The 13,877-nt window shown below is 58.7% G+C and overlaps 1 protein-coding gene across 2 annotated transcripts in view; it reads left to right on the top strand.

The window, feature by feature from the left end:
- KRT80 (keratin 80) overlaps nucleotides 1–13,877 on the top strand; it is a 22,351-nt gene that overhangs the window by 542 nt on the left and 7,932 nt on the right. For both annotated transcript variants that reach the window (XM_014461756.2, XM_014461757.2), the window contains exons 2-5: nucleotides 1–149; nucleotides 6,402–6,610; nucleotides 10,945–11,005; nucleotides 11,257–11,352. In XM_014461756.2, the coding sequence (XP_014317242.1) occupies nucleotides 1–149; nucleotides 6,402–6,610; nucleotides 10,945–11,005; nucleotides 11,257–11,352 (515 nt within the window). The remainder of the gene's footprint in view (nucleotides 150–6,401; nucleotides 6,611–10,944; nucleotides 11,006–11,256; nucleotides 11,353–13,877) is intronic.

Here is a 13,877-nt window from a genome sequence, read left to right as displayed (position 1 = left end):
GGTCAGCTGGCACATCCAAGGTGACGAGTGAACCCAGCCTGCTGGTGCCCTGGACTTCCAAGGCTGGACCCGGCCCATCCAGCAGCAGAGACCAAGAAAAGGAGGAGATGAAGGTTCTCAATGATAAATTTGCCTCCCTGATTGGCAAGGTAAGTGAACGTGGGAAGAGGGTCCAGAGAGGTAAGGACTGGCAGGTGGCTGAATTCTTTATTCCTCGAGCATCATGCCCCACCCCTGCCCCCAGCCAATGGGGAGCCGGCGTTGCTAGCTCCGCAAGCTCTGAGCAGAGAGGTGTGGAGGGAAGTCCTCGAGGCATCCTGGTGTGGGGGAGAAAGAGACCCCAGGAGGGCCTCTGAGAGAGGTCTGGGGAATAATGTGCTATGCGGCCTGGGGTCACCTTCCCCCCAGGCAGGGGCTAGGGAGGAGCTCTGAGTATGGCCAAGAAAATGCCCTCTCGTGGGAATAGCTGATGAAGGCATGGTCTGTGGTCTTACTCCAGAGCAGAGGGACAGTGGAGATGACCTCCCAAGGGTCCAGCCTCCTGCCCAGCCCTCGGGCTCTGCTCAGCTTCCTGGAGTCAGGAGCACCCCGGAGCCTAGGAGGCGTGTGGGGTTCCGGAAGGAAGGAGGCCGCTGAGTGGGGTGCAGCAGAGGAGTCAAGAGATAGGAATGCAGGGGATGGATGCTCGAGTCAGAGACAGGCAGCCAGCCAGGCACCCACCTGAGCAGACAGACTGAGTCCCCGGAACCCTGACTTCCTAGAGCCGATGCCATGGCAGCATGCTGGTCTGGGCGCTCCTGTCACCTCTGCCCCCGGGCAAGGGCTTCAGGAGCTCTGAGGAAGCCCTGTCCACTTCCCAAACCTGCTCCTCCCTCGCCTCCTTCCAGAAACCTCTCCTGACCGGCCCTCAGCTCTGCTCCCTCCGGCCCTGCCCAAGAGTAATAGTCACAACAGTAAGAGCTGCTGTTGCTTAATTGCTTATTACGTGCCAGGCACTGCGCTGCGCGCTTCCATGTTTATCTCTCTTTCCTTCAACAACCTTAGGGAAGAAGTCATTTTATGCCCATTTTACCGATGAGGAAAACTCCACCTCTTGCCGCCCCCACCACGAGACCAGAGCCACCCCTCTGCCCTGACTCATTCTCGCCTGCTCCTTGCTCTCCCTGCCTCTGGGCTCCTCTGCTGTTGCTCGTGTCCCCAGGAGGCGGGTGCTCCCAGAGAGGGGCCCAGGGAAGAGAGCAGCGCGTTTAGAGCATCGCTTGTGCCTGGCTCTCTGTGGGAACTTAGCAGATGCGTGTCGTTTAGCCCACACACAACACCCCAGGCCTGGTTCCCTCGCTGTGCACACGAGGAAACTGCCCGTCCTGAGCCTGTGTGCCTTGCCCAAGTCACACAACCAGCAAATCTACAGGCTGGACTTGAACTCGGGTCTGTGAGACACAAAGCCAGTAGCCTTTGAGATGGGAACCATTTCTTTCTCCCGTTCACGTGCCCGGACCAGCATTCCTGCATCCATACCTGGAGTGCCTGGGTGGGGGGTGGGGAGCCCTGGCTGGCTGCAGCGCCCTGCACTGAGGGCTGTTGGCCTAGGAGCAGACTAGCCTGCTGCCCTGGGGAGGCAGGTCCCTGCAGAGCCACCTCCTCTCCTAACCCAGATTAATCCCTTAAAAGGAATGCTTCATGAGCTATGTAATTTGGCTCAGATGGGCGGCTTGTTTCCTGAACTCCAGAGCTGATATTACTCTGTGCCTCTGCTGGGGGGTGGGGGTGATGGGCGGGGGACAAGAGGGTGAGCAGGTACAGGGAGGGGCCTGAGGGGTCGGGGTCCTGTGCCCAGGAGCCAAGGCAATGCCCTCGAAGGTCTTTAGCAGGACTGGAGCCTCCCGACCCTCAAGCTTGGACCTTGAGACAGGTGCTCCTCAGGGTGGACGCAGGGAGCCCTGGGTGCCGGCCTCCGGGGGCCTGGTTGCTGGGGCTCTGCCTGAAGTGTCTCAGCTGACCCACCCGTTCTGAGGAGATCTGTTAGCCCAAGTCCCTCTCTATCTCCTTGTAAAGGCCACGAGGGCCTGACTGGACACAGGTAGCAGTTAAGCGTGTGCAATCTGGAGCCAAATTACTGGGTTTGAATCCCGGCTCCACCTCTGACCAGGAAAATTCTTTAACCTCCCTGTGCCTCAGTACACATCAGTGTAATGGGCTTGTCATAATCAAATGGGATCATTTTGGAAAAAAATGCATATAGCACTTACCATGCCCCAGGTGTGCTGTTTGTTCTATTGAAAACACCATCATGGGCCCCGCCCATTAGCCCCTTCCAGGCAGGAGCCTGAGAAGAGGGGGTGGGTAGGAGTGCAGCATGGGGCTTGAAAGGGATGTGTGGGCTGGGGGCGAGATGCCATAACCAGTGTAGGGGTGGGGGCTCTAGGCAAAGGGAAGGGACAGGCGAGGGCCCTCTGGCTTCACATCCCCTCTGTCCCTCTGCGGCACGGAGAGAAATCAGGGAGCCTGTGAGGAGGTTCTGGCCTCTGAGGGATGTCTGGGAATAACGTGCTGTGTGGGCTGGGGTCACACACACACACACACACACACACACACACACATGCACATACATACATACACACATACATACACATGCATACACACACTCATACACACATACATACACATGCATACACACACTCATACACACACATACATACACACATACACATATACACACATACATACACGCGCAAACACATATACACACACATACGCACACATACACACACACATACACACACATACACACATACACATACACATATACACGCACATACACACACGCACACATACACATACACACATACACATATACACGCACATACATACACATATACATACACATATACATACATACACACATACATATACACACACGTACACATATACACACATACACACATACACATACACACACACACACACACACACACACACACATACACACCCCGCATGGGCTAGGGAGGCGCTCTGAGTATGGCCAAGAGGACGCCCCCTCATAGGAATGGCTGGTGAAGGCATGGCCTGCAGTCCTACTCCGAAGTAGATGGCCAGTGGGGATGACCTCCCAAGAGTTCCACCTTCCTGTCCAGCCCTCTGGCCCCGACTCACAATCCCATGGGAAAGATCTGTTAGCTCCAGTCCCTCTCCATCTCCTGTAAAGGCCACGGGGACCTTGCTCGTGGAGAAGGAGAAGAGGGGGGTGAAGGGGGTATGGGGAAGACCACCAGGAGTTGGCAAGAGGCCCTGGAGCAGTGTTGGCTCCTCCACTCGCAGGCTGTGCCTCCTGGGCAAGCCACTTGCCCCCTCTGTAGTTCACGTGCCCTCCTGCTCTGAGGGAGGCCCTGAGAGCACGCCAGTGGGAAGGCTGGTCCAGCGGCAGCCATGGGAGGCAGGCGTGAGCAGGAGCAGCAGCAGGAGAGGAGGCTGAGGGAGGCAGGGAGGGCCATGTCACCAGCCCGCAGAGGCCGCTGGTGGGCCCACTCACCTTCACATGCAGACCACAGAGGTGGGGGAGATGGAGCAGGAGAAAGGGGCCAGCAGTCAGTCTGAGTGGGGAACTAAGAGGGGTGGTGACATGCCTGGAGACAGGGGGTGGCACCATGTCTTCCCCTAGGCCTGTGTGACCTCTGCAAGTCCCCGGAGCCATGCTCTGCCTGCACACAGGAAGGCACATACCAGCCCTTCCTGACCCAGAGGCCCACGGGCTCCCTGGGCAAAGCCAACCTCTGGCTGAAGGCAGGGGGTCTGACAAACCCCTCACCTGAGGAATAGGACCTGCATGCCCAAGGACACCGCCCTGTCGGCTCACCTGCCTGGAGCCCATGGGCTGGGGACCTGGGCTGCTCAGTTTCCTCATCTGCACAATGGGAGGCAGGTTTGCTCTCTGAGGTCCCTCCTAGAACTGCCACCCTGTGATCTAAGAGCAGGGGGGTCAGCCAGATGGGGAGGAAGGGGAAGGAGAGGTGAGTGCTCAGCAGCCTGGGAGGATGGTGACAATTAACCTGGCACCTCCCTAGGCCTTTGTGCGGAGAGGGAGTAGCCTGTCTGTGGTAAGGTACTGGGAGGGGGTTCCGTTCCATCCCCAACCACTGAGACAACAGGCAGCTCTCCCAGGGGCAGCAGGGGTGGGGGCTGCTCCCGTCCCCCATTCCCCACAGCCAAAATGCCCTCTGGCTGCACTGGCTGGCCAAATGCATCCCCTCTCCAGAGGCTAGTGCTGCACATAGGGCGTTGGGGTCAGACTACGGGAAGGACTGCCTAGCGTGAAGGGTTTTCTGCTGCTCATGGGTGGAGGAAGGAGCCTCACTTCTCTCCTCGCACCCCACCCTCAGTGTAAACACGGCTCCTGCTTGTCAAAACGGAGCAAAGGTGGGGCGAGCGGATACCTCCCCTCCGACAACCCTCTCACACACACACACAAGTACGACAGAAACCCTCTTGACTTCCATCCCCACGGAACCTGTTTGGCTGCGACTATCGCAGACGCAGACAGTAGGCTTAGGTCAGCTTCAAGCAGGACGTCCCAGTGCCGGTGGGACTGAGCAGGGATCATCCCACTATTCCTGCCGGCGCTGTCACTGGAATGCCAAGGGGGACTTCCCAAGGGCATCAGACTGTCTGGGATGTGAGCAGGGCAGAGAAAGAGAGAGGAGGCCCACCCGGCACCAAATTCAGGAGGAACAGGGAACCCCTGACGGTCCAGAGTAGGCAGCCACCATCAGATGGGCCTGTCTGGGAAGCTGGGCCACCAAGTTGCTGTGTGACACTGGACAAGTCACCTGACTGCCCTGGGCCCCCGTCTCCTCCTCTGTAAGTGAAGGGTATGGACCAAGGCTCCTGGCTGTGATTCTGGGAGCTGGTGCCCACAGTGGGCAGCAAGGGGCCCAGCTACTCACCTGCGGTCACAGGGAACACCATGGAGCTGTCATCACAACATCCTCATGACCACGACAGCCCACACTGTCCAGAAGCCAGGCCCAGCCACCCCTCCTGCCTCCGTGGCCTATCCCTGTCCCGGCACCAAGGGGTTAGGGACCCCAAGAAGGGAGCAGGTGGCTGTCAGTCTGACAGGAGGGTGGTAGGTCCAGACAAGTGAGGAGCAGATAAACTGAGGGCCTCGTACTGAGGGAATGGGGCGGGGGGCAGAGGGCGGGAGGCGGTGGCAGGTGGGGAGGTGGGGAGGGACTGGAGTGGTGGGAAGGGTAGACCCCAAGAAGGCTGGAGCCTGGAGAGGACAGGCAGGGTGGGGAAGAGGCAGGGGAGCCCAGGCTGGCTGGCCTGGACTGGGTGAGGGAAGGAGAGGACTCAGGAGGGACCCTGGCGGCCTGCTGGTGGCTGAGGAGTAAGCTGAGGGTGCCCGTGTAGCAGTCTGAGCAGGAGAGTGTGAAGGAGGCAGAGGTTGAGAGGAGCAGCTGAGCCCAGAGCCCCCAGCCTCTGTCCTCAAGGCGCACCTGGCCTAGCTAGAGGCAGAAGCCAGCGCAGAAGGGCAGGTGGGCACGGCGCAGGTGGGCACGGCCCACGGTGACCCAGCAGCAGACAGGGGGCATAGGTTGCAGTGGTTAAAAGATCCTAAACCCAAACTCACTGGAGCCCACACCTGCTCCACCACCTGCTAGTCCTGTGACCCTGGGCAAGTTCACCTCTCTGTGCTGCCTTTCCTCACGGGCAGGTGCAACTCATAACAATACCCCTTTGGATTGTGGCGGGGATTGAATGAGTTAAGCATGTGAAGCATTAGAACAGGCCTGATGCCCAGCAGGAGCCACAGAAGCATTTGCTCTTGTTTATATTTCAAAGTACATCCCAGGCTCTCCTCCCAACAGCCCACAGAGGTGGGCAGGGCAGGTGACATTATCCCCAACTTCCAGCTGGGGAAACTGAGGCTTGGCAAGGCTACAAGCCCATGGTTGCCGGGAGGATTAGCACTTAAGTAGTAACCAGGCCCTACCCTGCTGAGTTTCCAAGGCAAGATGAGACCAGGCTTGTCCAGGGGGGTGGCAGATGGGCCTCTGACACCTCAGGTTCCCTGGGGTCTCCCACCCAAGCCCCAGGCGGGCACGAAGAGCCCTCACACTCACACCCTGGCCCCTTCCTTCATCTAGCTGGCCCCACGCCTCCCCTAGGAAACCTTTGCTAATTGGCTCCACCTCTCTCGGATCCCTCCTTATCTCACCATCTTCAGTTGGAACAATCAGCCGTTGGAGGTGCCATCTGAGTGCTGAGCGAGGGCCCCAGAGAGGCGCAGGGAGCCGATGAGCTGCCACTTCCCAGGGGAGCCCCAGAGGGGGTGCAATGGCGGTCCTGGGGCCTCCGGGCCTAACCCTGGCCTTGTCACCGAAGCTTTCCTGCTCTCCCAGGTGCAGGCCCTGGAGCAGCGAAACCAGCTGCTGGAGACGCGCTGGAGCTTCCTGCAGAGCCAGGGCTCCACCGCCTTTGACCTTGGGCACCTCTACCAGAAGTACGAGGGCCGGCTGCAGGAGGAGCTGCGCACAGTGAGCCAGGAGCGGGGGCAGCTGGAGGCCAACCTGCTGCAGATGCTGGAGAAGGTCGAGGAGTCTCGGATCAGGTAGCGTGCGCCCTCGGGGGCGGTGGGCAGGGACTGTGGGTGGGGACCGACCTGCACTCAGGAACACGGTCCAGGGCACTCAAGCCAGAAAAAGAGGAAGCTTCTTTAAGAAACATTTCTTTACTCCAGACATACTTACGGAGGACCTACTATGTGCCGGGCAGTATTCTAGGTTTCAAGGGAGTATAGCAGTGAACCCACAGTTCCCCACCCCCAAATAGTGACTCTTACACTAGGTCAGGTTTGTGATTGACAGCTAACCCCTGGGCACCATCGCAGCCACTGTCCCCTGTCCCCTCCCCTTGTGTCCATAAACACTCTTGCTCTCCGCTCACGTCCCACTGGCAGTGGGAAGTCCCGATGGGCTTGGATGGGCTGGCAGGGAAGGGAGCGGGTGCAGGCAGAAGACGGAAGCAGTGGGTTTTGTTGGAATAGAGAAGCAATCATCTATAGGTGGTGTGTGCCGACCTCAGTGGGGTCCAGAGAGATGGGGGAGACACAGCCCCAGCCTGCACTGTGCTTTTAGGACTTTGGGGGACAAGCTGGCCGGCAGGAAAGCTCAGTGGTTAAGACCTAGTCTAGGTATAGACTGAAAGGGACTTACTCCCTGCCCCCTCCCACCCTAGATTTGTGACCTCTGTCCAGTTGTTTAACAGGAGAACCTCAGTTTCCTCCTGTGTGGGTTGATACCACCTGGGGCTGGGTGAGGAGCAAGTCGAGAGTTCAGTGGTGGCAATGAGTGGCCACCCTCCTACCCCTAGAAGGCTGAAGTGCCCGCACACAGGGCCGTCCCTGACGCAGGCTTGCTGGGCTGAACTGGCCAGTCTAGAAAGGCAGACCACGCACACGGGTGGCTCAGAGGAGAGAGGACCCTCTCTGATCAGACAGTGGCCAGGGCTTCACGGACACGGAGGCTGGGCAGGGCAGAGAGGCCCTGCCCCTGCACCCCCCCTTCACCCCCTTCTCAGGTCTGGTTTCCAGCCAGGGCAATGGGGTAGACAGGCTGAGGCTCAACCCCCTCTCCACCTCCAGTGTTTGGGTCCTGCCCCAAGCCCTGCTGACCTGAGCAGCCAGCAGACAGGGCTGGAGGGTGTGGGCAGCCTGTCCAGGGACCCGGGCTGGGGCTTAGCTTGCCCGTCGCCTCTCCGCATCACCTCTGTTCAGGCCACAGTCAGAGGGCATGGTCACACAGGACGCTCCCCCCACTCTGGGGCCTCGGTTTCCTCACCCGTGAGTCTACCAGGAACTTTCCAGCCAACAGGCGTGATCTGCAGCCCTGGCCAGGACTGGTCCTTATGGCTGGGCCCCTCCCTGGCCTGGAGGTCACCTCTACGCCAGCCCTGCTCTCCCAGGTCCTAGATAAACACATACGGAATCTGATTGCCCATTCTGACCGTAATGGGGGAAGTTATGACTCATTTCACTGGTATCTAGTAGGTCTTTGGCCCTCAAAGGATCAGAGAATGGCAGAGCTGGTGGGAGGACATGGGTTGCATGCGGAAGGAATCACAGGCCCAGAGAGGACAGGGGCTGGTCCGCAGTCACAGAGCCATGCGTGCTAAAACCCATCCCAGCTAAAACCCATCCCAGCCCATGTCATCCAGGGTGAGAGGCTGCGCCCATGAGCCCAGCCAGATCGCATCTGCGGAGATACTTTGTAACTGGAAGTTCTGTACAAACACTACTTGTTCTAATCTGGCTCAGCCCCCTCATTTGGCCTGCCGCCTGGTTTCTATCTGCCGCCTGATTTTACATTTAGGCTCAGGGCTTCCCATCCTCTCTCCAGGTAGGGAACCCACCTGAGTTGGGGGGAGTGAGGCCAGAGGGCTTCCGGGTCTGCAGGCCAGAGCCCAGGAAGCTGCCGCCTGGCCTTGCAAAGCCTGGGGCCCCCAGGAGCCGGGAGACGCCAGCCCAAGCCCTGACAGGGAGGGGTGTGCCCTGCCTCCTCAAGGCCGATGAGATCAGCTTCTCTCCTAGATATAAACAAGCTGGGCAGAGAGGGGGGTGTGGGTGTGACGAGCTGAGAGGGCTGAGAACGGGTTTGGGAGCTGGTGACTGGCAGAGATTGGAGGTGAAACGGGGGGCACGGCATACCTCAGCCTCTATAGAGATGGAGACTTCCCAAAGCTTGGATGTAGCGGGGACCCCAGGCACCAGCTAGCCAACCCGTCTACTTACTAAAAGTGAAGCAGAGGCCCCGCTAGAGGCACAGCCTACTCAAGGCCACAGCGAGCACCTCAGGTCCACGGAAGACAGCTGTGCGGTCTGTTCCCTTCACAAGAGCATCCGGCTGAGGGGTGACCTGGGGCCCAAACCCAGCGGAGCCCATGAGGAGGGGGGAGGAAGGCTGCACAGAGGATGGGAAAGGCAAAGAGGAGTTTGGCACCACAGAGGCCCCAACTGGGCAGCCCTCCCAGGCGGGCAGAGCTCCCCTATCCAGGTGGGAGGGGAGAAGGGGAAAGGTTTGACCCCCAGGCTTGTGTGGGGAGGGCCAGGCCATAAGGGGCTGCTCAGATCTGGGCTCCCCCTGATTCCAGAGGGAGGCCTGTTCAAGTCAGCCTGGCCCGGAGGGTTTGTAAAGGCCGTGCAGAGAGAACCTCCTGTGCTCTCTCTCTGCCATGAGGCCTCCCCCGTTTCTCTCCGAAAATGCTGGAGGCCGAGGCAGAGCGGCTGAGGGCCTGGCTGGCATTGGAGAGAACGGAGCTTAGGTGGTTGTAGTAGCAGTAGGTTTAGCAGGCACCACGCACTGCGGTGAGCACGTCATGGTTTTGCTTATTTCATCCTCACGACATCACCGTTGTCAGGAGTGAGGCACACACACAAGTAGCTTATGCAAGGTCACCTGGCTGGTGAGCAAGGAAGCAAGACTGGAGCCCACCTAGCCTGGCTCTGGGGCCCGTGCTTGACACGCGCCTCCGGGCCCTTCTCTGGGCCTCCATTTCCCCATCTGTGAAATGGGACCAGCAGCCTGCCTGGCTGAGGATTCTGAGGTAAAGCTTCTTGGGCATTTCATCCACCCTGGCAAGTCCCTGACCCGCCCTCCGCCCGCCACCGTGACCTGCACCCTAGGAGCCCCTTGCAGACGCTGGAAGCCAAGGCAGTGACCAGGCAGCACACTGAGTTTCAGACCCAGCGCCCTGCAGGCTCTCACCCCTGGGTCTGCCCCCTCCGCTCCTTGGAAAGGCGGGCGGGAGAGAAGGCCTGAGGGCGGCAGGTCCGCAGCTGATGTGGGCGAGGGGTGACGCTGCCCGGCTGGGAGGTCAGGGGCTGGGCAGGCGGCTGTAATTAGAGCCCCGGTGATTCAGGTATTCCCTGGGGAGGAGGGAAGCACACAGGAAGCCACAGAACCCCCACATCCCGGGGGCAGGCAGGGCTGGGGGGAGGGGGCGGGGGGGCGGGGAGGCTGGCCAACACCCCGCCTGGGGAGCCAAGACAGACGTGTGGACTAGAGGAAGAGGGTAAGGTCAGGCATGCAGGGACCCATCTCCCCTCCCAACAGTGTCCTTGTTCCAAACACAAGGTGGACTTGAGCAAAGGAGGCAAAGCTGAGAAGAGAGGGGGCCCCTCTTAGCTGAGTACTGACTGTGCACGTCTGTCATTGTGTCAGGAGGGGACTTCATCGGCCGCACACACACACACACTCACACACATGCACACACACATGCACACGTACACACAGGCACACCCCTGGTAGACCAGGGATTCAAGGAAGGAGGGATGGAGTTTCCTGCCCAAAACCACACTGAGGGTTCGTCTGACTGTAGAGTCCACATTCTTCCTGCCCTCCCTCTGGAGGGAACACGATGGATGGTGTCCTACCATCCAGCAGAAGGGAGGAGGGAGGGGCTGCAGGGCAGGGGAGAGGTGGGAGAGGGCGAGGGGTAAGCAGGATGCTGGTTCAGGCCTGGCCAAGGGCACAGCTTTTTGAAACTGAGACTCCTAGGAGAGGAACTAGGGAAAAGATGAGGGAATAAAGTGTCAGGGTGAAAGGGCTACCAATCAGGAGAGGCTTCCTGGAGGAGGCGAATGTGGAGCACAGCCAGCAAGGGGGCAGACGCCAGCAGGAGAGGACTGGTGAGAGTCAGGAAGGAGAACGGGTTGGCCTGCCTCCCCGGAGCCAACACTAGGGTGTCACGGGGGAGGAGGACTGTGTCATAGAAGAAGAGGGGCTCCATCCACCTGAAGGAAGGACTACTTTTTGCTCATTGTCACAAGGCAGCAAAAGCCCTAAGCCCCACCCAGGGAGGGCTAACCAAACCCCAAGCTCCCACCACATCCAGCTGAGCCACCTCTCTCTCTCTCTGTCTCTCTCTCCCACCCTCCTCGCCTCCCAGGTACGAAGACGAGATCTCCAAGCGCACAGACATGGAGTTCACCTTCGTCCAGCTGAAGAAGGTAGCCTGCCTAGGCTCCTTCCTTGGGGACCCTCTGCCCGCTTTCCCTCCGGATCCCCCAGCAAAGCCCTCAGAGGCTTGAGTCCCAAGACCACAGAGATACCTGCCCCACCTGCCCCTCCTCCAGGCTCTGAGTCAGGTCTCCCCTGGGACTCGCCCCCCTCTGACCCAGGAAGCAAAGGCCCCCACCCCACTCCTGCCCTGGGACCCCCGACTCCCTCTCCCAGCACTCACCACGGCTCCCACCCCCAGGACCTGGACACAGAGTGTCTTCGACGGACCGAACTGGAGACCAAGTTGAAAAGCCTGCAGAGCTTCGTGGACCTGATGAAAACCGTCTACGAGCAGGTGAGGAGACAGGGCGGTGTCCGGCCGAGCCACGAGCTGACTGGTCCACGGCTAGGGCTGCAGGGGCGGGAAGGACGTCCAGGGGGGGCTGGAACCTTCACAGTCACTCGCTGTTTCCGGCCACAGCTGTAACGGTTTCCTAGCCCCTTCTTGCACGGCTGTCAATCATCCAACCTGTCCCTCGTCACGTATTTCATGGAGCAGGGGCAGGAGCACCCGTGCCTTCCTTGTGCTGAGGGCACGCGGGGACCAGGTGCATCTGGACAAGGGTCAGGAGGCGGCCTCAGAGCGGGGAGCCAGGGGGCCTCGAGCAGCCACTCCTACTGGACGATCTCCCTCTGTCCCGGCAGCCTGATTGCAGGTCCCCTGGTTCCAGCTCTGATAGCCCAGCGCTTCACCCTTCCCTGTTCCGAACCAAGGCAGGGAAGGCCTGGAGTCAGGTTCTCTGGTTCCAAGACAATACCAGCTTCTACCAAACAAAAATGACCCAGTAAATGCAGACAGAGAGCCTCCAGACACACTGTCGTTTGTCCCTAAGTCCTCAGCTGAGCCTGGGGGGACAATGGCCCAGCAAGGCCTAGCGCAGAGCCAGTGCAGTCAGCAGACGGGCCCTGCTGCTGGCTTTGGGCGCTGCCCGTCCTCGCCACTCTGCCTCCTGGCATCCTTTGGGATATGTGTTCTCCTCTCCACACCTCCTGTTTCGGGGGTGAGAAGTTGCAGAGGTGATGCTTCCATTCAGCTATGAGCAGGCAGCACCACTGCTGGGGATGACAGGACGTGGCAGCCTGCATACTGCAAACAGCTGTGCCAAGCTATGGCAACGCAGCCAAGGCCAGAGCAGGGATCAAAGGCACCACAGTCAGAAAGTTCTGCTAAAATGGTCCTAGGGGCTGCGGACCACAACTTCACGACCTCCTCCTGTGGAGAGGGAGGAGGTATCAGAGCTACACACAATTCTCGGCCCAAATTCACTGTGGGTGCAGCCGAGGCAGACATCAGCAGGGCCAGTGTTTCTGAATCTGACCTCCATGCTGCTCACCCCAGAGCCCAAACTCAGAGCCAGGTCAGCGGTCCTACAAGTATGGAGCTATGGCTGGAGGAAGGCCAGGCATAACCAGACGTATATCTGAGCGGAGCATTGCGGAACTGCTTGGCTCCTGTTCCGTTTAGACGTTGCAGCCCTTGGACCCCAAGCCTGACTCTTGCCTCTTTACCTTTTCCTATGACTTTTGGAACGAAGGTATTTCTTTCGCTTCTGAGCGTTGGTTTCCTCGCCTGTAAAGTGGGGAAAGTAACAGTAGCGGGCTCGTAGGCTGGTGATGAGGACTAAAGCCAATTCATCCGTATAACACATGTGTACTCCGGGCCTGCCGATGCCAGACACTGCCACCACCGCAAGCGAGCAAGACGGCCAGAGTGCCTGCTCTCAGGGGTGCAGCTCAGCTAAGAGGGGACAGTATTAAGCAACTAAACAAGCATCTGAAGGAAGATCCTTTTGGAGAGAGAGAAGTGCTGGGCTGCAAAGAAGCCAGTGATGCAATCGTGCTGGAGGGAGGGCAAAGCTTTAGACCCCAAGGTCAAGGGGCATCTCCGGGGAGGTGCAAGCGAGAGGAGGCCAAACCCAGGGAAATCCAGCCCAGGGGAGACGCGAGGAGGCTTCGGGCAGAAGGAAGAGCTGTGCAAAGCACCAAGAGCAGAAGTGAGTTTGGTGATGAAAGCAAAGAAAGAACCAGGGCAGAGCGGGCAGGGCCAGATCATGCAGGGCTTGGACCCAGAGCCGGGCTCTGGACCTTATTCTAAGTGTGCTGGGTGGCCTTGGGGGGTGGGGTACCTGCGGAGGGTGCTGCAGAGCGGGGGAGGGCTCGGCTGTGCTGGTGAGAGCCGCAGGGGCTCAGCTCAGAGCCGGCACTGGCACTTTGGGAGGCAGCGAGGTGAAGGTGTTAGGAAGCGAGGTCTGCGCTGCAGGCTGAGGAGGCAAGACTGACTCTTCGCTAAAAAGATCCCCCACACAGTGAGCCTCTACGCCGGCACTAACAGAAACATAGTGAGCCACATGTGTCATGTGTACATAATTTTATACATACTAGTAATTATGTAATTTAATATGTAATTTTAAGTTTTCTAGTAGCCACATTATTTTAATAAAAGGAACAGAAAAAATAATTTTAATAATACATTTTATTTAGCCCAATATATCCAAAATATAATTATTCAACATGTGATCAATATAAAAAAATTAACGAGCTATTTTTGTTCCTCATATTGTCTTCAAGATCCTATGTGTAGGTTACACTTACAGCTCACCTCAATTCTGACTACATATAGCTAGCGGCCACCGCATCCGGTAGAGCAGGTCTAAGCAAAGGCAGGGGCAGCCATGGCCACCTCGGGGGGAAGAAAAACATGGCAGACGTGAGACGCCCCAGGAGGGCTGGACACGCTGCTTTCAACTCTGGAGCAGATACCAGATCAGCAAAGCATGGGCTACTTGTGTAGGCCCACCTCTGTGTCCCCGAAAACAGCCC

Source organism: Myotis lucifugus, unplaced genomic scaffold (genome assembly GCF_000147115.1).
Source record: "Myotis lucifugus unplaced genomic scaffold, Myoluc2.0 scaffold_160, whole genome shotgun sequence".
NCBI classification, from domain to species: domain Eukaryota; kingdom Metazoa; phylum Chordata; class Mammalia; order Chiroptera; family Vespertilionidae; genus Myotis; species Myotis lucifugus.
The sequence above is the reverse complement of the archived record's forward strand: the minus strand, read 5'-3'. Positions and strand labels throughout refer to the sequence as shown.